The 23,557-nt window shown below is 39.4% G+C and overlaps 2 protein-coding genes across 2 annotated transcripts in view; one reads left to right on the forward strand and one right to left on the reverse strand.

Moving 5' to 3' along the window:
* Positions 1–3,785: 3,785 nt before the first annotated feature.
* Positions 3,786–12,489, reverse strand: scamp4 (secretory carrier membrane protein 4). The gene is made up of 7 exons (XM_037674822.1): positions 12,406–12,489; positions 11,903–11,929; positions 11,671–11,799; positions 11,415–11,571; positions 8,379–8,480; positions 6,002–6,119; positions 3,786–4,137 (listed from the first exon to the last, which is right to left on the reverse strand). Exons 2-7 carry the CDS (start codon positions 11,907–11,909, stop codon positions 3,949–3,951), a joined length of 702 nt encoding a protein of 233 aa, XP_037530750.1. The 5' UTR covers positions 11,910–11,929; positions 12,406–12,489; the 3' UTR covers positions 3,786–3,948.
* Positions 12,490–13,401: 912 nt separating this feature from the next.
* chaf1a (chromatin assembly factor 1, subunit A (p150)) overlaps positions 13,402–23,557 on the forward strand; it is a 17,644-nt gene continuing 7,488 nt past the window's right edge. Inside the window, exons 1-10 of the mRNA XM_037674823.1 lie at positions 13,402–13,539; positions 14,446–14,493; positions 15,651–16,258; positions 17,360–17,422; positions 17,571–17,782; positions 17,871–17,952; positions 18,046–18,114; positions 18,231–18,448; positions 22,903–23,071; positions 23,293–23,373. Coding sequence (XP_037530751.1) covers positions 13,476–13,539; positions 14,446–14,493; positions 15,651–16,258; positions 17,360–17,422; positions 17,571–17,782; positions 17,871–17,952; positions 18,046–18,114; positions 18,231–18,448; positions 22,903–23,071; positions 23,293–23,373 — 1,614 coding nt within the window. The 5' untranslated portion in view covers positions 13,402–13,475. The remainder of the gene's footprint in view (positions 13,540–14,445; positions 14,494–15,650; positions 16,259–17,359; positions 17,423–17,570; positions 17,783–17,870; positions 17,953–18,045; positions 18,115–18,230; positions 18,449–22,902; positions 23,072–23,292; positions 23,374–23,557) is intronic.

Here is a 23,557-nt window from a genome sequence, read left to right on the forward strand (position 1 = left end):
CCAGGCAGCTGAGATTCTCCAAAAAAAATTAAATTAACTTGTTAAACTGTTTAAACTTTGTTTTTATATTCATATTTTTGTATTATTGTGAATACACTGTATTTAAAAGAAATATTGGGTACAGCCATCTTTTTTGATTATTTATTTGTGGGATTTTATGTCATCTTAAAGTCATTGTGATTCTTGAAAACGATATCGGTAACGTTTTTGACGCCTCGTGTTTCTTTTTGTTGATTCTGTTCATCAGTCTTTGGTTGTCTTAATTCTTCACTGGCTTGTGGTTCTGTTTTATTTCCCTGTAGTTAAGTGTGCATACCTCTGCTCTGTAGCACTGAAACAGGGATGAAGCTAATGTTAAACTTCTATTCTTCATTACTAAAAACTCCTCCAGTGTAGGTTGCATCATTGAAGAGGTAAATCTTGTGACCTGGGCATCTTTTGGTGAAGGTTCAAAGCTTTGATTCATATTTCAAGCGTTCTGTGGTTTTACTATTAAAAAGACAAAAAAAAAAAAAAAAAGTTGGGATTTAAAGGCACAGGTATTTTTCAGCAAATTTACTGAGTGAATAATTTTAGCTCAAACGTTTGGGAAACACTGTCTTGTTTACAATAAAGCAATGGTTTTGAAAAGCCAAGAGTCTGACTTGTATTTGGGTGGCAGAAAGTATTTGTTACTCAACAGTGGATTTTCATGAAAGTCTTGCTGAAAGTGATTTAACAAACTGAGGAGGGAAAAAAATGAAAAGTTTTTGTACTTTTGCCTATTAGCTTTTACACTGCCTGGCCAAAAAAAATAAAGGTCACGCACTAATATTTATTTGGACTGGCTTTAGCTTTGATCACAGCCTGCATTCTCTGTGGCATTGTTTCAATAAGCTTCTGCAATGTCACAAGATCCATTTCCATCCAGTGTTGCATTAATTTTTCACCAAGATCTTGCATTGATGACTACTAGGCATGATGGGTGCATCACTTCACCTGCCTCTCTTCTTACCCTGGTGCGTCCATCACTCTGGAACAGGGTGAATCTGGACAAATCAGACCACATGACCTTCTTCCATTGCTCCAGAGTCCAATCTTTATGCTCCCTAACAAACTGAAGCCTTTTTCCCAGTTAGCCTCACTGATTAGTGGTTTTCTTAAAGCTGCACAGCTGTTCAGTCCCAATTCCTCGAGTTCCCTTCACATTGTTCATGTGGAAATGTTCTTACTTTCACTATTAAACACAGTCCTGAGTGCTACTGTTGTTTCTTTGATTTGATTTCACCAAACGTTTAAGTGATCGCTGATCACGATCATTCAGGATTCTTTTTCCGGCCACGTTTCTTCCTCGAAGACGATGGGTCTATCCTTCTAGTTTTTAATAATGCGTTGACAGTTCTTAACCCAGTTTTAGTAGTTTCTGCAATCTCCTTAGATGTTTTCTCTGCTCGATGCCAGTGATTTGACCCTTCTCAAACAGACCGACATCTTTTCCACGACCACGCCAGAGTGTCTTTCAACATGTTTTTTTAAGAAATGAGAAGCAACTCATTGCACCAGTTGGGGTTAAAAAAAACCCTGTTGCCAGCTGAAAGATAATCACAATAATTATTCAACGAGAGGCTCGTACCTATTTGCTTAGTTAAATCCAGGTGGCAACTTCTTTTTGGCCACGCAGTGTAGCTACAGTTTCTGGCCTGTCTTGGCTAACGTCTTACTACTTTTGTTCTTCCCCTCTTAACTTTAAGCGCTCCGTTTCAGCAACTTCAGTTATTAATACTTATCATCAGCTGTCATTCAGCAGTCTCAGATTTACAGGAGATCCAGTTTAGTTTGTTTCAGTCCATAGAAAGTAAATTTTGGGAACAGAGCTTTTCTTATTGACATCAACTCATATTATGAAACATAAACTAAAGAAGCCAAAACACTTTCCCACAAATTAATACAACTCATCAGATTTAGTTTAGCATAGGTTACTGCTCAAATCAATATTTTCTGCCTTCAATAAATCAGGAAGTTATTTTTATATACCTTTTTTACAGTGTGACAATATCACTTTGTGTCTTTTTGTTATAAATGATGAACTTGACCGTCTAATAAATGTTTTTGGAAAAAGCTTGTAATTGAAAAAGACAGTGAGCCTAGTTCAAAATCATTAAAGTTCTACAAAACACTTAATTATTTAACATGGGGACAATGTCACGAGATGTACATATGAAAGGAATGATGTTTGATTATGTATTAGCTGGAATTAATAATACTAATAAACTACTAAAGGAGCAGAAAAACACACTGCTGCAAATACAAACATTTAAATAATGGAGTAATGAATATTTAAATGTACTTTTATTTCATTTCATATAAGTGTTATGTGACGATCCTTCAAAAAGCCACAAGGTTACAAAGTGCAGGTCTTCATTAGCGTAGCTGCCTTTAATTCTAAGGTCGAGCTGTCTGGACTTAAACTTACACAATGACCAGTTTGTTTTAATCCCATATGAAATAATGTTTTTCCAGAGATTTCTGAACAGACAGCAGCATCTCTTCCTCTGGATGAAACATGCAACAACAAGGGATGGGTCTGCCATTATAACCAGTGTCGGAAGAGTTTGGGAAACCCTCAGAATAAAAACGGAAGAAAATTCTAGACTTTTTTTCTAACAGGAGACAAGACGTCCTGAAAAATACGACATTTGAACCATTTCATTACTAAATAAATATAGAATTGTGTGAATATTTCTAAATCCAACCAAAATGCATAATAAAATAAACATACTGTGAATTAAGGATGTTTGTTTATATATAGACTACTTTAACTTCATCTAAACTTACCAAATACAGAAAATATGAAGTATTATATTTGGCAGCTGACCTTGAAGGGCACTTCTGTAACAAGAAATGATAAATGAATTGGCAAAACCTGAGGCAGGCATGGTTTTTCCATTCCTTTTTGTTGTGTATTAAACACAGTTATACTTCAAGCAAACATTAGCAGGCTATAAATGATCAATTCATACAAAGCTGACACTTGTTGAAACGACAGGAGTCCCAACATTTTACTGCACTTCATCAGCAGCTGCAGGTCCGTTTGTGTCTGCGGTGGCTGGCTGCACGGGAGACGTTTAGTTGAAAATGTGAGCTTGCAGTAATAAAATAAAACCAGTTACTCTGTTAGCAAGCAAAATAAACTGGAGCGACGGTAAACAGCGAAGCCTTGAAACAACTAACAAAATACTGAGGCAGAGAACAATATCTAATTTGGGCGTGACATTCTTCAGTATCGATGAAGTTCAGTGTTTTGGCATCAGTACTCTGTGAACAAATTAAACTGGAGAGTTGCTTCACTGAAACAAACAAGTTTTCCAAAACAAGCAGCTTGTTAGGCCAGAACCTTTTCTACATGCAAACTCTGCAACAAGGCGCACTGCGAGAAATCAGAAGCAAGCATATCAAATATTTAGAGTTCTTCCAGTGCACAGAGAAAACTCCAGACACTGCATCAATGGTGCCGTTTGCAGACCGTCTTCTTCCAAAAGAAAAAAAAATCACATCCAGTTCTTCATCATACTACAATACTTGGCATGCTTTGTCAATTTACACCACGACACACAAACGCCATTCCTTTCTAAAGCTCCGTAAGGCACTCATTCTTCACACAGTAATTAGTATTCACTCAGTTTGACGTCTGCAAAGCACTAAACCTTCCAAAATATATATCTTTTAGCACTTTATCATTTTGATGTAAACAAAGTTGAAGTGGAATGGCTTTAAGAAGCTTTGGTAACTAAACCTTTAGATTTATCTTTTTTTTTTTTTACAGCTACCCCCTTAAAAACAACAACAAAATAAAGTATGTGTGTAATTTTGTAGTTAAAATGTGAAATGTAATAGTGTTTTTTGAAGTGCTCTTTGAAAATGTGGAAATGACCCCAGCATTTGCTTCCCCTCGGCGGTGGTCCGCTCTCATCACCAGTGGCTGTTGTCGGGGTAACTGGGCACAGCGGCAGGGTACTCTGGCAAACTTGGACCTTGGGCCGTTTGAGCCACGGCGTTGAACCCTGCTTCCCTCACCGGGGCGCTCTTCCACAGTCCGGTGCTCCACTCCTCCTGAGCACGCTGCATACTACCGCCGCCGCCTCGGTACAGTCTGTGCACCTGCAACACAAAATGATCACCCCCCCCAACCTGTGACTGACTTTCAGCTACTACCACACCAAATGTACCTCCTGATGTGTAAAACTGGATGAATTACAGCCACTTTTGTGTTTGTAAAGGCCACTTGGCTGTGGTGGCCATTTTAAATTAGTTTTGACTCCAAACGTTAGTCAGTTATTGATGTACTGTACATCCAATGATTACTTCCTGAAAGTTTCATTAAACTCTGTCCAGCGGTTCATGAGATGGTTTGCTGACAAACACACACTCACTAAAAATAAAACTTTACCATCCACCTCCATTGGCTCATGATAAATGTCTTAAGTTTGCAGTAGTCCCTCGTTACATCACAGTTCGACTTTCGTGGACTCGCTCTTTCGCGTTTTTTCAACGATTAGCAACTTTAATATTACTCACGTGATTGGGACGGTACGAGATAAACAGAGAGAAAATAAAACCTCAGACAGGCACCGCCATATTGTAGTTTTCTTTCAATGAGCCTACACTGTAAGGCCAATCAAAAGAACTACACTACCCAGAAGTAAACGGTGCTGTCAAAATGGAGGGAAAGTTTTTGATCCGATCCAAACCTGACTTAAAAGTTTGGTCCTTGTTCATAGTGACTTTGGTGCTCAGTGGATGCAGAGAGCCGATCAGAACCGACAGGGAACTGGACCAGAACTACTTCCAGCCTCAACGGTCAATCTGTGTGCTGCTTGCTGGCACAGGAAGCCTCTCAAAACCATCTTGGTGCTCAACGGCTGCAGAGAGCTGATCAGAACTGGACCAAGACTGGGGAGTACACATTTAAATTTTTACAGTACTGTACAGTATTGTATAGTAACTACTGTTTACTGTATGTATTTTGTTAAAATTAAGCGGGTTTACGAGTTTAGAACGTTGCAAAAGTGTGGGAAGAGTTTATAAAGCCTTAAAATATATAAAAGTACTAATATCAACACAGTAGTCCCTCGCTACATCGCGGTTTGTTCATCGCGAATTCACTCTATTGCGGTTTTTCAAAATAAGATTGGCCATGACACTCAATTGGATAATTGATGGATGAGCCGCATGATAGAAATGGAATTTTTATTTAAATAAAATATTTTTAATGATTTAGCACCTGCTGTACATTTGTGCAGCCCAGAACTGCAGAAAAAGCTTCATCTTACCCTGTTGTGCAACCCACACTGCAGGATAAGCTTCCTGCTGCAGCTGATCAGCTGTTCGCTGTGCAGAGCTGAGAAGTGGGCGTGGCCAAGAGCACTTGCAGGTGGCAAAGAACAGAGGAGGCAGGGAGCTGAAATCATGACATGCTGTGCTCTTTTAGAGCATTTAGAAACATTGTTTAGAATATTGCAAGAGTGTGGGAAGGGTTTAAAATGCCTTGTGTACACACTCAGGGTACGGATCCCACGCAATAAACGAGGGACTACTGTATAGCGTTCCAACTTTGTTGTTTTTCACGGGGGGTCACGTTCCACACACCCCTGCGATAAACGAGGGACTATTGTATCTGTGAATCTAACAAAGTTAAGTCAGGTCCTCTGCACAAATTCTTCTTGTTAAAACATTTAGTCTTTTATCCAAAAGACTTGGTCAGTCTGAGGAGCTGCAATAAACTCAATCTTATAAGTAGCAAGACTAATATTAAGACTGAGTTTACTGCAGCTCCTCAGACTGAGGAAGTTTTCTGGATAAAAGATGAAAGGTTTCAACAAGAAGAAACCATCCAGAGGACCTAACTTAACTTTGTTAAGAGTTTTCTACCTATATTATTGAGCATGAATCAGGATATATCTGTGAATGTTTTCACTACTACATTAAAGTGCGAGCACGTTTCCAGCTTCACGTGTCCACTCACCTTGATGAGAACCAGTGCCATTAAAGCAGTCACCGCGGTGAAGAGCAGAGCTGTGATTAGCATCACTACAGCCGAGGCCACATTGTAGCTGAAAAAGGTCACTGTGGCAATCCAGCCGCTTTGATGAGTTGGTGAGAACGGGATGGAAGCAGTACGAGTTAGTCAAACAGTGCACACGCAATGCATCAAGGTGGATTTAATCCATAAATTAATTAAATGAACTACTAAAGCAGCGAGAACTGAGATGAAGTGACAAACAGCAAACTGGCATTCAAACAACTCATCGTGACACATCCAAAGCACCAGTGAAGTGTGAAATTATCACAAGCTCCGTTCCCTAACAGAGACAATGTCAGAAGAAAAGTCCTTAATGGGTATTAAGAACACAGACGATACGGAGGTGAGAAGGGAGGGTAAAAAACTTTTAAAGGTTAAAGTGACATTAAAAAACACAAATACATGGAAAAATCTTAGTCTGATTACAAATAAATAAATAAATTAATGAAAAGGGATGTGTTTGTGATGGAACCACTACCCTCATCACGTGTCACCAGTGATGCACGCATTTGGGAAAAGGTGCAAACAAATGCGAGTAAAACAACTCTGTTTCTTTCAGACGGAGCCGATTTACATCCCTGCTTCTGTAAAGTCTGGATACTCATGACAATTCAGAGAAAATAAATCAAAGACTGCGATTAGGTCGTTTTTAAAAACTTGAATCTTCAGGCAACCTTTCCCTAAAAATATAAACTCTATAGTTAAAAGCATTATGGAAATAGGATTCATGCCAGGTCTTTATATAAACCGTCATCAGCAGTGATGCAGGTGATGTCCGTTCACTTTGACTTTAGGTCACGCTGCCTCTCAGTCACAATGAGACGGCTTCTTTGTTTTAAATGCAATAGATTAGAGGAATTCTACCACTTCTAACTCTCTAACTCTTGGGGTTTTCTGCTCAACGCTTCTTTAGTTAGAAATTGTTAGTCAAAAAGTTGAGTCTTTCCTGTCTCCCTGATCATTTCTGACACATAAAACTTGCTAAATAAACCCACTTAACTAACATCATACCTCCTGTTTATAATTTGGATGAAATTTTCTCAAGATGACAAGTTGTTTGTTCAGTTATCTTGAGAAAGCACTTGTTTTCGAGGCAAGATAACTGGAGGCCATAAATGATTGGTTCTTATGATGCATTTCAGATTTCGTTTCATACATTAGTACCACTGCAGAAACACATGCAGATGATCCAGATGTACTGCACGGATCAATAATGGATCGAGTCCGCAGCCGCCACGACCCTCCTGTTTTCTGACAAAGTCACCTTTTTGTTAAAATGGGGCGGCTGTGGCTGAGCGGTTAGGGAAGAGTGGTCCTCCAATGTGAGAGTTGGGGGTTCAATTCCACCAGCAGTCACATGCTGAAGTGTCCCTGGGCAAGACACTGAACCCCTCATTGCCTCTGATGTGTGTCCCATCGGTGTATGACTGTGATCTGAAGCACTGATTATTCTTTGTAGAGATCTAGTAGAGTGCTGTATGAACGGGTAAATGAGGACACAGATTGTGTTGTAAAGAGCTTTGAGTATCTTGATCAGATAGAAAGGTGCTATACAAGTACATCCATTTACCATTTAAAATGTCTTCTTGAAATATTTTCTAGTCATTGTAAAAAAACAAGCTTTTCATGTCAAATTAACTCAATATAATACTGCATAATCCCAGAAGACCAAGCGTTTTACTCATATTCTGACATAATTTAACCATTATCACAACAAAATGAGTGCGGTTATAATGAGATAATGTGATTTTGAAATGTTAAAATTATTTGATTCAAAGCTTGTCCTCTCTCAGTTTCTGTACAACCAAAGCCGACCGATATTTAAAAACTAGCTGAAAAGCTCAAGGGTTGCAAAGTTTTTAAACATGTTCTACGGCAATGCTAGTGTCAAACTTTCATGGGCTGTGAGCCGGCTCAGTGTCACGTGATGGAAGTTGTGCTTTGGGGTTACGTAGCATTTATATCTTAGAGTCACGTTACTCTGTGTTTGTAGGAATTCACTGATTAAACGAACAGAAAAATAAAACGGCTACAAACGTTAAATAATTCCCCACCTTTGCATGTTTACATTCAACATTAAGAAGATGATGGCACAACAGACTTGTTGAGTAAACTTCAGCTAAACAACTGAATAGAAGCCGAAACACAGTGTTTTCTAAATGCATTTGTTTTACTGCTGCAATAATTGGTTCTTGACTAATTCCTGATGAAAATCTTGGTTGTTTTTTTTTGCTACCAGCTCATAAAATTACTTGCGACCAACTGATAACAATTGACGGACTTCTTTAAAGCTTCCAACGCTGGTTTGGCTCAAACTCACCTTGTTCCCCAACCTGAGATGCCTAAAGTCTGGATGAGAGACAAGACACACTGAAGGAAGAAGATGAAGAAGAAGGCCATGAAGTTGAAGGAACTATCAGCCCTGTGAAGAACATGGGGAAGAAAAAAAAAGAGAAGAGATTTAGCAAAAGCTAAATGATTGGAAGGTGCTCTGTTTTGGTTGAATTTCACCATCAGTGCCATGTCTGGGTCAAACTAGTGACACACTGTTAAACGTAATGAAGTCAACTAAACAAGCAATGGAAGCTTGAATTGTTCTCTGATAAACAACATGACGCTCCTTTAACACAGAATTATCACTTTAAACCCATCAATAGATCAGATCACATCTCTTGCAAGGGGGGCCTGGGCCTGAAAGCATCATAAACGTACGTTTTTGTACTGCGGTAGGAAACCTGAGTACTCGGAGAAAACTCACACAAGCATAAGAACATGCAAACGCCACATAGAAAGACCCCAAGTTCAAACCAGGGACTGAACCTACGACCTTCTTGCAGTGAGGCCACAGAGCTAACCACTAAGCCGTTGAGCTGCCCAGCATATTTTCTGTTACTAAAATGTATATTGTCAGGGGAATTTTGGTCAAGGTCAAGGATGTTTATCACTAACTAATGTTAACTGCCCATGAACCGTGTGTTTGAGTTAGCAGAGAGATGAATGAGGAGCTGCTTGGATACTGCATGTGCAGCTGGTACTCCAAGGTCGCCTCCGAGTCTGGAGGAGGAGCTGATGAGCGTGTATTATAAAAAACACTTCCTGCACACTGTCCGGTGCAGACCTTTGCGACCGAGGCTTCGATGAGACGTCTGTGTAAGCCTGCGTGAACTCTGCCCTTGAGTAAACTGGGTTAAACAAATCTTCTCCTGCCTTCGTGTGTGACTCTTTTAAGTCAGCAGATAATAAAAGGATATTTTTATCCAACATATAATGTTCCTTTTTTTTTTTTTTCAGTCAACAAATCGCAAAAAACTACCTGTTACAGAAATAAAACATTACAGTATAACAACGACTGGGGATCTTTCTGGGTGGAGTTTGGATGTTCTCTCCGTGCATGTGTGGGTTTTCTCCGGGTACTCCAGTTTCCTCCCACAGACCAAAAACATGCATGTGAGACTGACTGGTAACTCTAAATTGTCTCTAGGTGTGAGTGAGAGAAATGGTTGTTTGTCTCATTTGTCTCCATGCGTCTCTGTGATGGACTGGACCAGTGTCCCCACCCCTCTTGCACAGTGACTGCTGGATATGGGCACCAGTGACCCATAAAGGTCATTATTTTCCATAATGTAATGATAAAAATGAAACTTTCATATATTTCAGATTCATTGCACACCAACTGAAATATTTCAGGTCTTTAATTGTTTTAATACTGATGATTATGGCATACAGCTCATGAAAACCCAAAATGTCTGTCCCAAAAAATTAGCATATCATGAAAAGGTTCTCTAAACAAGCTATTAATCTAACCATCTGAATCAACGACGTAACTCTAAACACCTGCAAAAGATTTCTGAGGCTTTTAAAAACTCCCAGCCTTGTTCATTACTCAAAACCGCAATCATGGGTAAGACTGCCGACCTGACTGCTGTCCAGAAGGCCATCATTGACACCCTCAAGCAAGAGGGTAAGACACAGAAAGAAATTGCTGAACGAATAGGCTGTTCCCAGAGTGCTGTATCAAGGCACCTCAGTGGGAAGTCTGTGGGAAGGGAAAAGTGTGGCAGAAAACGCTGCACAACGAGAAGAGGTGACCGGACCCTGAGGAGGATTGTGGAGAAGGGCCGATTCCAGACCTTGGGGGACCTGCGGAAGCAGTGGACTGAGTCTGGAGTAGAAACATCCAGAGCCACCGTGCACAGGCGTGTGCAGGACATGGGCTACAGGTGCCGCATTCCCCAGGTCAAGCCACTTTTGAACAAGAAACAGCGGCAGAAGCCCCTGACCTGGGCTACAGAGAAGCAGCACTGGACTGTTGCTCAGTGGTCCAAAATACTTTTTTCGGATGAAAGCAAATTTTGCATGTCATTCAGAAATCAAGGTGCCAGAGTCTGGAGGAAGACTGGGGAGAAGGAAATGCCAGAAGTCCAGTGTGAAGCACCCACAGTCAGTGATGGTCTGGGGTGCCATGTCAGCTGCTGGTGTTGGTCCACTGTGTTTTATCAAGGGCAGGGTCAATGCAGCTAGCTATCAGGAGATTCTGGAGCACTTCTGCTGAAAAGCTGTATGGAGATGAAGATTTCATTTTTCAGCACGACCTGACACCTGCTCACAGTGCCAAAACCACTGGTAAATGGTTTACTGACCATGGTATTACTGTGCTCAATTGGCCTGCCAACTCTCCTGACCTGAACCCCATAGAGAACCTGTGGGATATTGTGAAGAGAAAGTTGAGAGACGCAAGACCCAACACTCTGGATGAGCTAAAGGCCGCTATCGAAGCATCCTGGGCCTCCATGACACCTCAGCAGTGCCACAGGCTGATTGCCTCCATGCCACGCCGCATTGAAGCAGTCATTCATGCAAAAGGATTCCTGACCAAGTATTGTGTGCATAACTGAACATGATTATTTGAAGGTTGGCGTTTTTTGTATTAAAAACACTTGTCTTTCATTGGTGGGATGAAATATGCTAATTTTTTGGGACAGGCATTTTGGGTTTTCATGAGCTGTATGTCATAATCATCAGTATTAAAACAATTAAAGACATGAAATATTTCAGTTGGTGTGCAATGAATCTGAAATATATGAAAGTTTCATTTTTATCATTACATTATGGAAAATAATGACCTTTATCACAATATGCTAATTTTTTGAGAAGGACCTGTATGTTCAATTTTTATTGTAACTTTTCAAGCTTCAGTGCCGCTCGAGTGAGCATGTGATATTCTGTCCAACAGACCTTTTTCCATCTAAAGCCAATTTCTCCCAAGGGAGACAAATAAAGGCACCTTGGAGTCTGAATATATTGTATTTGTGAATAAGTTATGAGAGTTCATAAAACTTACTGATATGTAACTCACCTGAAAGCTTTGTAGAGTGGTCTGAACCAACATGCGTAACTACAAGGGCTGAACAGGACGAGCCAGAGCAGGGAGAATCCAAAGTTTATGGCATTTCCACCTCCAGCCCACCATGCAATGCATGAGATCACATTTATGCACAGCGTGCCTGAATACACTGTGGACGAAAGGAGACAAAAGTGTCGAGGAAAGTAAAAGGGAACATAAAGATTGTGAAAATAATAGTTCCTTGGAAAATTTATGCAATGACACTTACTCATCCAAAGCGTGTAAGCTCTGCGCACCAGCTGCTGATGGGGTGCAGGGATTTCTTCTTCGATGTTCTGGTAAAAGCATGGCTTTATTTTAAGGAACTTGGGCAGGGGAGGAAAGTTATTTGAGCGCTCTAAAACAGAAAATAGTGTCACTGGTCTTTGTAAATTACATTTTAGGTTTGAGCTATTTGAAAAATGGAGGGCTAAGTCAGACAAAAGATTTAGGTGACAAACCTGTCATTCTGAAATCCCAGTTCTTCCCTAGAAGTAAAAAAACATTTCAATATTTAAACAAGTTCCAGAAAACTGGGAACACTAACTTTAGTTAAAATTATTACAACACAACAGGAATTCAAAAAAGCGTTTAATACAAAAGAGGAAGCGCAACTGTTACAAATAAAGTCCAGTTGTCCTGGATGACTGACTCTCCACCAGCTGAACAGAAAGTTGTAGATTTCAGGCTAAAATTAAATTAACCGTGTTTCTACATGCCTAACGGTTTTATCCAACTTTCACCAGGTTGTTGAATAATTTTAATGTTCAATAAATAACTTGATGTTTAAAGTTTTTTATGTCAATGTTTGAACGAAAGCTTGCAGTACAAAGTAGATAGCAGAGAAAAGAAGCAATGATGAGCTTACAGTCTTTTTGTAACACGTTATTGTTTTAACTATCTATCTATTAGGCATTTGACATGGAGTGAAACATAAAATGTAACAAATAAATGTCAGCTTTACCAGGTCAACGTTGATATTTTCTCGTTTCCTTCGACAACTGTGCAGGGGGCCTTCAGGATCCGCTATCGCTACCCTCCTCAAACGTACTGCGCCTGCGCAGCACCGCACGGCCTTTGTAGTTCCATAGGTTGTCAATTCCATTCTTTTGTGCGACTTAAGAACTTCATATCCCAGGACACGTGTGGAGCGGTAAACGGAAAGCGCGTGATCACAACGTAATAAAAACCTGTAATGTACATGGACCCCACTATTCAAATGAACTGCATCGCACTTACTCCCCATTTTGTACATAGATTCTTGTAATTTTATAGAAAGAAAATAAATCAAAAATATTTTTTCACTGACACAATAACAGCAGATATAAAAGATCAATATTATTGTATGTCTCAAATTATGTTGTATAAAGAACTTATTGAATTGAAATGATTTTAGGTGTACTTTTTTCTTAGAAAAGTAACGAACAGGACATCCGTATGGTTGTGTTCAACTTAAAAGTCAAACTCCGCATAGACATCCGTCAAAAGGCGTGTCCATTAAAATGACACGAGTAGACTTTGTTTTGTAGTACGGGATGGCCCGTTACTGTGTGGAGAGTGTGCGCACAGAGTATGGTTCCTGAATAAATACGCTGAATTATTAAACCTGACATGTTTTCATTTTCATACAAACAGCTTAAAATAAATATACATAAAATTTGCTCCCACATTCAAACAAACAGCTATGTTGCAAAGAACGCTGGCGCAAACGTGCAGACCGGTAGTGTAAATCGAGCCTTCCCTCGGCGACAAGTCAAGTGTTTTCGTCCAATCAGCGAAGGCTATTGATGGAAGCGAACGAATCCCGCCAATTCCGATTCAGGAGCGCGAGGCAGGCATCTGGGTAAACCGAGGGAGCTCTTCGGGGAATGCGGAAAGAAAATTAGTTATGTTTTATGCGAAATAGAGTAGAATTTCATCTCTTCCCGGTAGAGAAAAACATCCGTTTGGCATTGGGAGGCATATTTTATGTCTTAACGTGATCTCGACGGATGTGTTAAGCTGTTATACCGTCGAGAGAAGTCCTGGGTTGGGATGTTGGCGGCGGAAAACTCATCTGTAGACGGACATTTGTCAGCGTCGACTCCCCGCAGAAGAGGTAAAATAGTCTTGAAAGAGCTAAGCTTGTATAAACAACTTGTCACAATGGTTAAGATGCCTTTATCAAAGAGGCATCATTTTGTTTACAAGATGCATCGAGCGCACTATGAGGAAAAATAACAAGTTAACTTTGTGAATGCTAACATACACACTCGCTAACGATGCTATTGTATCAGTTTACAGTACTGTCTGACAGAATTATCTTAATATATATAGCTAACTTTAATACAAACTATTACCAAACCCTAACTTGAAATCAATAAAAGATAAGGTCAACTGCCACGTTTTGCCATTTCTATGTGGCTAAAGGTTCTTGCTGTTAAATGCTTTGCTAGCTTACGTCCATTTTCTTTCAGACGCGCTGGCTAAGCTAGCTCCAAAAAACAGAAGCTGCTTTTCGAGCTGTCAGCCTGTCGGTCTCCACCTTTACGACTGACATTTTCTTTTTCCTTGGCTGTTGGAATGTCTCATTATGTCGGGGCCATTAGGTACACTTTGTTTTAGTGTTCAGTCGTTCTAAGGGCCGCCATGTTTTGACTGACAGAGCGGCTGCTCGCCCCGCAGACCTGGGCCTGTTGCGGGCTGACACTGCAGAGTTGGCGGGAGAGTGAACGAACGCGGGGCTAGACGGCTTTAGCTTACCGGTGCACCCCCTTGTCCGCTAATGCTACAATGTACATGCTGTAAAACCGACAGTACACGGTTACTTAGCAGAAGTATGTATTCACTGTGTGGATGTGTTGGATATGAATCTGGTGGTCTTTAACTGTTACAGTAAACAATGCATTTTGCCTGGTAGTTTGCACAAATTGGTAAAGTGATTTTTGGGAGTGATTCTCAGCAGAACAAAGGTATTTAATTTTATTAATGCACGTAACATTAATTTGTTTTTTCCTCTCTTCAGGAATGGATTGCAAGTCAAATAATAATGCCAACAGGAAACTAATCCAAGGTAAATACAAGGCCCAAGTTGTTTTGTTGTATTTATTCATACGAGGCCAAAAACAAAAGAAAAGTGCCCGAAATAGATTTTTTTTATTTCCAGTTCAAGAACAAGGAATTGTTTACGCATAAACAATCTCTGGAATTGTTAGCAGTTTTTCAATTGCAATTGTAGATGCATATGAAAGCGCCTGCCGTGTCACATATCCAAAATAAATTGAGATGTAGTTGAGATAATCATCAGATGAAAGGCTTGATGATATAGTAATTTCTACTGAAATATTTGTGGAAATAACGATTGTACAAATTCCATCCATCCATTATCTTTACCCGCTTGTTCCATTTTGGGTCACGGGGGTCGCTGGGGCCCATGTCCAGCAATCACTGTGCGAGGGGCGGGGTACACCCTGGACAGGTCGCAAGTCCATCACAAGGCCACATAGAGACAAATGAGACAAACAACCATTCACTCTCTCATTCACACCTAGGGACAATTTAGAGTTACCAATCAGCCTAACATGCATGTTTTTGGTCTGTGGGAGGAAACCGGAGCAAACCCACGCATGCACGAAGAGAACATGCAAACTCCACCCAGAAAGGCCCCTGGACCGGGGTTTGAACCAAGGACCTGCTCGCTGAGAGTCAGCAGCTCTACCAGTTGCGCCACCGTGCTGCCCCGATTGTACAAATTCAGTTTTTAAAAGTCTATAAGGCACGGCTCAAAGCGAAACAAAATAAGAAATTATTACGCAGTGCAGATAGTTATGTTTGAAGATGTAATCACTGGATAAAGTTTAGTTGGCTGATTACTTGTCCAAAAGCTGTTGTGTGTGGATACCTTATAGTCACAACATTAAGGTGATGCCACTGTTATATTTGCTTCAGTATTTTATCAACAGAGCCTTTATTTTAAAAAAGTAACAGTTTTAGTATTTGTTTCAAAACATTTTAATTATCTGGACTACAATAAAATATTTGATAAGATATAACAATGTTAACAAAGAGGATATGTTTTTTTTTTTTTTTCCCAAACAGCACTTGATTACCTGATACTTATTTCCACACCCTTTTTGTATTAGTCCTTTTTTAACTAATTGTGATTTTGTACAAATTGGCACAACTTATTTACAATTTTAACTTTAATTTAATCCTGCATTTTGTCTGCAGCTTGTCTCCCTTTTAAGCGCCTGAACACTGAACCAAAAGAAAACCAGCCTCCTAAGCGCCCCTGTGCCAATGGCTGCCCTGAAGTCACCAACAGGCAGACTGAGAATGAGTTGTCTCCTCTCTCAGAACGCAGCAGACCACCTCTGGTTAATGGTCGCGGCCCGCTGGATGGCTTCCTGAGACGCAAACACCCAGCATCCTCAGATGCCAACATGATTATTGATCTGACCGAGGACAAGAGTTCATCCCCCGTGAAGTGCCTTGTTTCGCCTCCTCCTACCTCCCCTTGCCCTCCAACTAAAGACAAGCATCACTGCAAAGACAGAACAAGCAATCCTGGGAAATGCATCAGTGTTAATAATGCTGCTAAAACGTGCACTGTAGACTGTGTTATTACTGATGAAGAAGAGAAGGAGAAAGAGAACAATCGCGCACAGTCTGACTCCCAGCTTGACGCAACGCAGGATCATGACAGCGAGTCAGAGGAGCAGAACGAGTCTATAAATGTTTCCAGTTTGGGAAACGGGTCGACACAGTCTCCTTCATCAGTCAGCTCCATGTCTGAAAGCTCACCGGACAAAGCAAAAACTGATGACTCAACACCTATAGTATGTACCAGCATCTGCTTTCACTTTATACTGAATATTTTAGACTTTTATCATTACGAATATATGTTTAGAGTCTCTAACTTGCCTTACGTTTTGCTCTTACTTTTTGTATGTTATCTTTAAGCCTGTTGCAATAAAACAATGAATCAGTTAATTGCACGATAAATGAAAATCATCAACCTCGTTTTCATTTATCAGCTTTATCGTTTCTTCGTGTCTCTCTTTCTACTGAAGACACTGGATGACAAAAAGCTCAACTTCAGTGCTCTTCACTGACCCCTCCATTTCTCTTTAAAATCCATTTTCACCGTCTAAAATCATGCTTTTGGATCATTAAAGCAGCTAAGCTAACAGGCTGACCTCTGGGAAAAACCTCCGTCTTGTCAAAGCTCCACAATTCATGGTTGAAACCTGTGCCTTCATGTAAAAAGTTGTTTTTCTCTGCAAAAAGAAGCTGAGAACTTGTTTACTGATTTTTTAAATTAAAAGCTTTTGTGGCAAATGCTATGCTAAAGAGCTCAAACCACACTGAGCGTCCGCCATTTTGAACGATGGAAAAAAGGAAGGAGTGACAGCCCATGTTGCGTCAAGAGGTCTCCCTCCCATTTTTCTTAGACACTCTGCTCACTCCCTCACTATCCATCCTTTGTTCAAACAGTCTTATACTGTCTTCTTGTGGTCAAAAAAGGTACTACACAAAATAAAATCAACATTTCTTCTTAAATTTGACAATAATTACTAATTATTGTCAATTTTCAAACAATATTATCGTTTATCGCAATAACTTCTGAGACAATTAATCACCCAGCAAAATTTGTTATCGTGACAGGCCTAGTTATCTTTAGTTTTTGCTTTGAAATCTAAAACATTGATTCACCTTAAATAAGTAAGTTGATAAGTCTATAAGCAAAGTATTATAAGTTAGTATATAACTGTTTTAAAGATGGTGTTTTAATATTTTTAAAGACCCGGCTGGTTAACCTCTAGATCATAATGTCTAAAAATGTATTACAGCTTTAGTAAAATCACAATAAATTCTCCATCTTTAAAACATTACGGATAAAATATTTATGCGGCCTGTTTTTTCTCCCTGTCCCATAGGAGGCACAAACCACCCCGAAGATCCCAGCAGAACAGAAAAAACTCAAAAGATGCTCATTGAAGGTGAGGTTTATTTTTTATGTAGTTAACTTTCCACTCTGTTTCAATTTTGTTTCTCTACTTTCAAGTTTTCCAGAATGATTTTGTTACATATCTGGCCCCTTTTTCAAATAATTTAACAATAATACTGACACAACTTTTCTGACTGCAGAGTGTACAAGTACAAGAGGAGAGGCTGCGACTGCGACAGGAGAAAGAACGCCAGAAGGAGGAAGTCAAAGCTGCAAAGCAGAGGCAGAAAGAGGAGGCTCGCAAACTAAAGGAGGAGAAAGAAAGGGAAAAACGAGAAAAAAAGGAGAAGGAAGAGAAGGAAAAGGCTGAAAGGTTAAAAGCAAAAGAGGATCTGCGGAAATCTAAGCTAGAGTGAGCGATGCTGATTTTTCTCTGTTTTTTCCCCTCCATCATAAAACTGTAAAAGGTGTTGATGCTTTTGTGTTTGTGTTTGTTTCAGAGCCAAACTGGAAGAGAAACGTAAGAAGGAGGAGGAGAAAAGAGTAAAGGATGAGGAAAAACGTTTGAAAGAAGAGAAGGATGTGGGTTTTTGTTTTTATATAAGCCGTATGTCTGTGCTAAATCTTTTAGTTTAATTTCACAGAACATTTCAAACTGTTTTATTTTGTTTACAGCGTCTGAAAGCTGAGAAAGCAGAAATTACACGGTTTCTCCAGAAATCAAAAATCCAACAGACGCCAAAGGTCAGAGGATCTCCATTTTTATTTAATTTTAACTGTATGTTTTTTTTACCTTTTAGTTGACTTTGTAAGCTTCGTTAATTTTAACAGCTTTTTGTTTTATTCCTTTATCAACACAGACACTTGCAGCAGCGTGTGGAAAGTTTGCTCCATTCGAGATTAAAGAGAACATGTCACTGGCACCGCTGACTCGGGTCCAATGTGAGGAGTCGGTTCTGGAAAAACTGGATCTGTGTTTGTTACAGCCAGCCGAAAATTCAAATGGACTTTCAGATTGGATCAAACAAAAACCCAGACGATCAGGACCCATCAGAACCAGACAGGCGCGCTCTCTCAGGTGAGACTAAAAGTACAGTCCACAACCCCACCTACTGTGTGGTTCCTTAATGAAATTTTAGATACGTTTATTTAAATGTTTTCAACATGTGTTTCAAAAACAATACACTGTAAATAACACTATGGCTGGAAGAGAAGGCTCAAAGGAAAATGTTTCTCTGGGAACAGTATGACACTATAGAGCAAACTGGAAATGAGGTGCCCACTTCCTGGTTGTGTTGAACTTGTATACGCTGCAGGAGAGACTTGGGGTGCAAAATGTACTCATAGTAAATTAACATGAAGTCTCTCTTTCTGATCGGAGTGCAAAATACTTTGGAGTATTAGGCAGTGTAAAGTTATCCAGCTCACTACAGATGTTTGACATAAAAAGCTGTTTTTATGCTTATAGAGGTTCACTCATAATATCAAGCATATTATCAAAATATGAGTTAAAACTCGTTACATGTTATTTGAAGTTCACTCCTGAAAAATCCTTCTTTTAGGCTCAAATTGTCTTCCTCTTAAACTAAGATATAATTATAGGATGTTCACCTAAATATTAGAGCCAAATAAATAATACATTTCACAACAAAAGTGAAAGATCTGCTAAAAGTTTTGGTAGTTGCAGTTTTTGTGTATTACAGACTGAAGGTTATTAGACTGTGTTCAGATTATATAGTTTCACAGTTTTTTCTGACAACTGATTTTTGACATTTTTGATACAGTAATTAATATTTCCTTCCACAATCTTCCTTCAGTTGTGCATCTTCCACACTGGAGATCACAACTAATGACATGACAGTGCATTATATTTTCTAGTTGTGAAGTTAGTAGTGTTTTGCCCAGTGCAAATTTAGATATTAATCTCATCATGGGAACATACAATGATGGCAACACATAGCACAAAAAATAAAACGACTTTAAAGTAGTCTGCATGCACCCTCTTTTGAATATATTGTGCAATTGCGCCTGTGGCAAGAAAAGACATGGCTTGTTCCCAATATCGGCTCATAATTTATCACCAATACTGATATGTCCCCAAAATGCCCATATTTTCTATGCTGATGACACAGTTGTTTATTGTTGAGATAAAATAGTTGAAAAGGCTTTCCAGCTTTGGCAATCTGCATTTAACATCATCCAGACAGATTTGTTCCACATCAAACTTGTCCTAAATGCCAACAAAACCAAAGGGATGCTTTTTTTTTTTCAAATAGGAAGTTGGTCCCAGCAGTTCTTCCTCTGATTTTATCCTCAAATGGTGTCCCCATTGAGTTTGTTGATTCCTATAAATATTTGGGTATCTTGGTCGACTCACATCTCTCTTTTAAGCTCCATGTGGAAAACTTGGTAAAGAAACTGAAAGTTAAACTGGGTTTCTTCTTCAGAAACAGATCCTGTCTAACCCTGAATGCTAGGCGCCTTATATCTGTGACTTTCCTTCCCTCCATTGACTACGGTGACATTATTTACATGAACACTCCTACAAGAATCACTTTAAATCACTTCTTGGTCTGTTACCTTCATACATCTCCTCCTACATGTCTCTGTGTGAGTGCAGCTACAGCGTGCGCTCTCAGGACATCATTACCTGCAGTGTTCCCTCAGTGAGGACTGAACTAGGCAAAAGGGCCTTCTCCTACTCCGCTCCTGTTTCCTGGAATATCTTAGAAAAAGATTTGAAGCTCTCGACCTTGACCTCTCTAAGTGGCTTTAAGAATCTGTTGGACTCCTGGCAGGGACCAATGCAGACATGTTTCTGTTTTTAGTTTTCTACATTCACCTTATAATCTAGCTGTTTTTGTTACTCTTTTTGACATCTTATTTGTAAAAAAAAAAAAAATCTGTATGCCATTTTATAACTATTTATTGTTGTTGCTGTTGTCCATTGTTTTCATCATTCTTTGTTGAAATCAGGTCTCTTGTAACTGAGTCCTCGAGGCTCAATGGGATTTGCCTGTATAAATAAAGGTTGAATGAATTGGCCTCACTGATATATCGGTCAGGCTCTAGAGTAAACTGTGTTCCACCCTCTAAACCAGGGGTAGTCAATTACAACTCACTGAGGTCCAGATACTAAAATGTCCTCCTAGTTAAACGTCCGAACGAAAGTTCAACATTTGACTTTTATGGTCTTGCCTACTCATATTCACATTTTCACCGTTAACAACCTGCACTTTAAACAACAAGCTCTTTTACCATATTTAAAAATTGTCCCATTCAAATAAATGTAGGGCCTTTATTTCAGATTAAAACAGAAAGCTCAGAATAAAATACATCTTAAATGTGCAAACGGAGCCTAATAAGCCTTTTATCTTTTAAATTGAAGACTTACACTTAAAATAAAAGCGTTTATATATTTAGAAAACAGAAAACAATAAAAAAATAGCTCTTTTAGTATAAAAATGTGTAAACAGAGCAAGTAAACAGGTTTTTTTGTTTTTTGTTTTTTTGCTTAAAGATGCACCAACCTATAAAATTTTTAGTTTTCAAGTAAAACACGTCGTTATCTTCAGAAAACAAAACATTAAAACATCACTTTTAGGAAATAACTGAAAACAAAATTTAACAACACATTTTCTCTTGATTATTCTTAATTTTACTTTTCTTAATGAAAGAAATGGACATGGGACTGTCCTGCCAGTAACATAAGTCTTGGTTGGAGTCTGAGCCGTTCTCATGTAGGAAGCTGAGCATCATCAGTGACATCTCACACATCGATGGCCAAAGAGATGCATGGTCAACTCTGAACAGCTGCATCCAGCTGTGCCAGAACATCATCTGCTAATATTTCAGATTTTTCTGATTGTTGTTGAAGCTGACATCGGGATTTGTTTGATTTATTTTTTTGTTTGTTTGTTTTCCATCTAATGTATCTTTATAAATCTGACTTTGCTTAAATTTGTTTTGTGCACTTTTTTAAATTTTGTTTGTCGAAGCACTTTGTGATTTTTTTTTTTCTTGAGAAGCGCTATATAAATAAAGCTTTACTTACTTTGTCTCAGCAACAGCATTTAAGCACTCCTTCAGGACTGTCCCGTCACTAAATGTTTTTTATGTTGCCACAACAATCCACGACACCTTGAGTGAACGTTCAGCAGCTGCTGGGCTGTAAAAGTATTTGTGAAGAGGTGGATATGTCATACTGGGCTTCCAGTTCGGTTAATTTACTGCTCTCTGCTCAGACTTCAGCAGGTAACGTTGCTCAAAAGAGACTAAGAGCGCTTCACGTTGCCACTTTTAATAAATGCAACCGTTTCGGAGCATATGAGGCAAACAGGTTTTGAACTGCCTGCTGGAAGAACCAACGTTTGTCTGTTCGTTCTTTCAGCAGTTTTCAGCATCAACTTTTCTTATTTTGTAGCATGACATGACATCTCTTCCTCTCTGCTCCGAGAGCTCGCTGCACCTGGGAAAACTAAATATTTGATTGGCTCATTAACTGAGTGACGTTACTACCGTAACACCTGAAGTAGAGTGAACCTCCAAAACACGTCTCTGCGCCTTAGCTATCTCGCTGGAAAAATGCTCCATGAAAGTTCTCTATTTTTGTGAATCAATCAGATTGGGCGCGGGTCAGAACCATTACTGGGTCTGGATCCGGACTGAGGTCCGTCTACTGGCCTCTGCTCTAAACGCTCAGGGTAACGCATGTCGGAATCGCATTTTTTTCCATGGCTAACGTTTTACCGTTTTTCTCTGATAATTTTTCATGAAATCCCTTTGACTGCAAAACGTTCGTAATGCAAAACCTCAGCAATGTTCTCAGAGGAAAAGGGAGTAAAGTTCTTGCATGTAGGGGGCGTTTCAATTTGGCACAAATTGCAAGCGCCGATTGGTCATTTGCTGACGAGCCTACTGGATTGATTGACAGGTGGCATCATGTCACTTGGTGCAGTGATTTTTTTAAATACAAAGAAAACAGTAGTCCCTCACTACTTCACGGTTTGTTTATCTTGGACTCGCTTTGTCTCAGATTTTCAAAATAAGATTGGACATGACACACAATTGGCTGATTGATGGATGAGCTGCACGATTGGCATGGAATTTTTTATTTAATATGAATTATTTTAAATTATTTAGCACCTGCTGCAGCTTTGTGCAGCCCACACTGCAGGGTAAACTTCCTGCTGCAGCTGATCAGCTGATCTCCGAGCGTAGAAGTGGGCGTGGCCAAGAGCACTTGCAGGTGGCTGAGAGCAGAGGAGACGGAGCTGTATATTGCAATAGTGTGGGAAGCATTTAACTACTTTCTACTTGCACTACTATTCCTACTTCGTGGTTTTTCACTCATCGTGGGGCTTCAGGGTACGGATCCCCTGCAATAAATAAGGGACTACTGTATTTTCTCTTTTCTCTTGACAAAATGTACACTCAGAAAACAATTTTTTTTTTACCAGTTGTTATGCTTGAATTGATGCTCTGAAGTTTAGGACTGTTTGGCTCTATAATTGTCTCACTCTGTTTCTACAGGGACTGTGTAATAGTTGAAGAGTCAAAACCAGAAAACATACCAGACCAAAAATGCTACGGTGCGATGAAGCTGCTGCAGTTCCATGAAAACTACCGTCCAGCATACTGGGGCACCTGGAGTAAAAAAAGTTCACATATCTCACCTCGGTGCCCCTTCAGACAAGACATGGTAAAACCATTTTTAAAGACAACATGTTTCATAATGGATTATAAGATTGATTTACAATTTTAGTGTGAATATAGATTTCTTAATATTATTTTTATGCTAGTCTTCTGATACCTGTATTAATGCTATATTTGCTGCTGTTTCTGGTTAATTGTGAGTAAATCACTTTGTGTAAATTAAAGCTTGTTAGCTGTGAAAGGAACACCTGTTTTCTGTCACCACAGGATATATTTGACTATGAGGTCGACAGTGATGAAGAGTGGGAGGAAGATGAACCAGGAGAGTCTTTGTCTCATAGTGAAGGAGTGAGTATAGTATTATTAGAGAAGGGTGGGGAGTAGCTTTGTGTTTGAACTTAAAAAAAGATTAACATTTACTTTATTAAAGTTGCGTGTGTTGTGTTATTGTAGGAACAACCGGCTTCAAAAAGTCAGGGAAGTTTTTCTGTTGAATTCACAAAACTGTGATGGCCACTGTTAACGTCCGCTT

This window comes from Nematolebias whitei, chromosome 3 (assembly GCF_014905685.2).
Source record: "Nematolebias whitei isolate Nwh7 chromosome 3, NemWhi1, whole genome shotgun sequence".
Classification (NCBI taxonomy): Eukaryota; Metazoa; Chordata; class Actinopteri; order Cyprinodontiformes; family Rivulidae; genus Nematolebias; species Nematolebias whitei.

What these genes read in the sequence shown, in the direction of transcription:
- scamp4 (XM_037674822.1), bottom strand. An exon ending in AGCTTACACGCTTTGGATGA is followed by an intron (nt 11,572 to 11,670) that starts GTAAGTGTCATT and finishes TTTCGTCCACAG; the next exon opens with TGTATTCAGGCACGCTGTGC. An exon ending in ATCTCAGGTTGGGGAACAAG is followed by an intron (nt 6,120 to 8,378) that starts GTGAGTTTGAGC and finishes AACTCATCAAAG; the next exon opens with CGGCTGGATTGCCACAGTGA.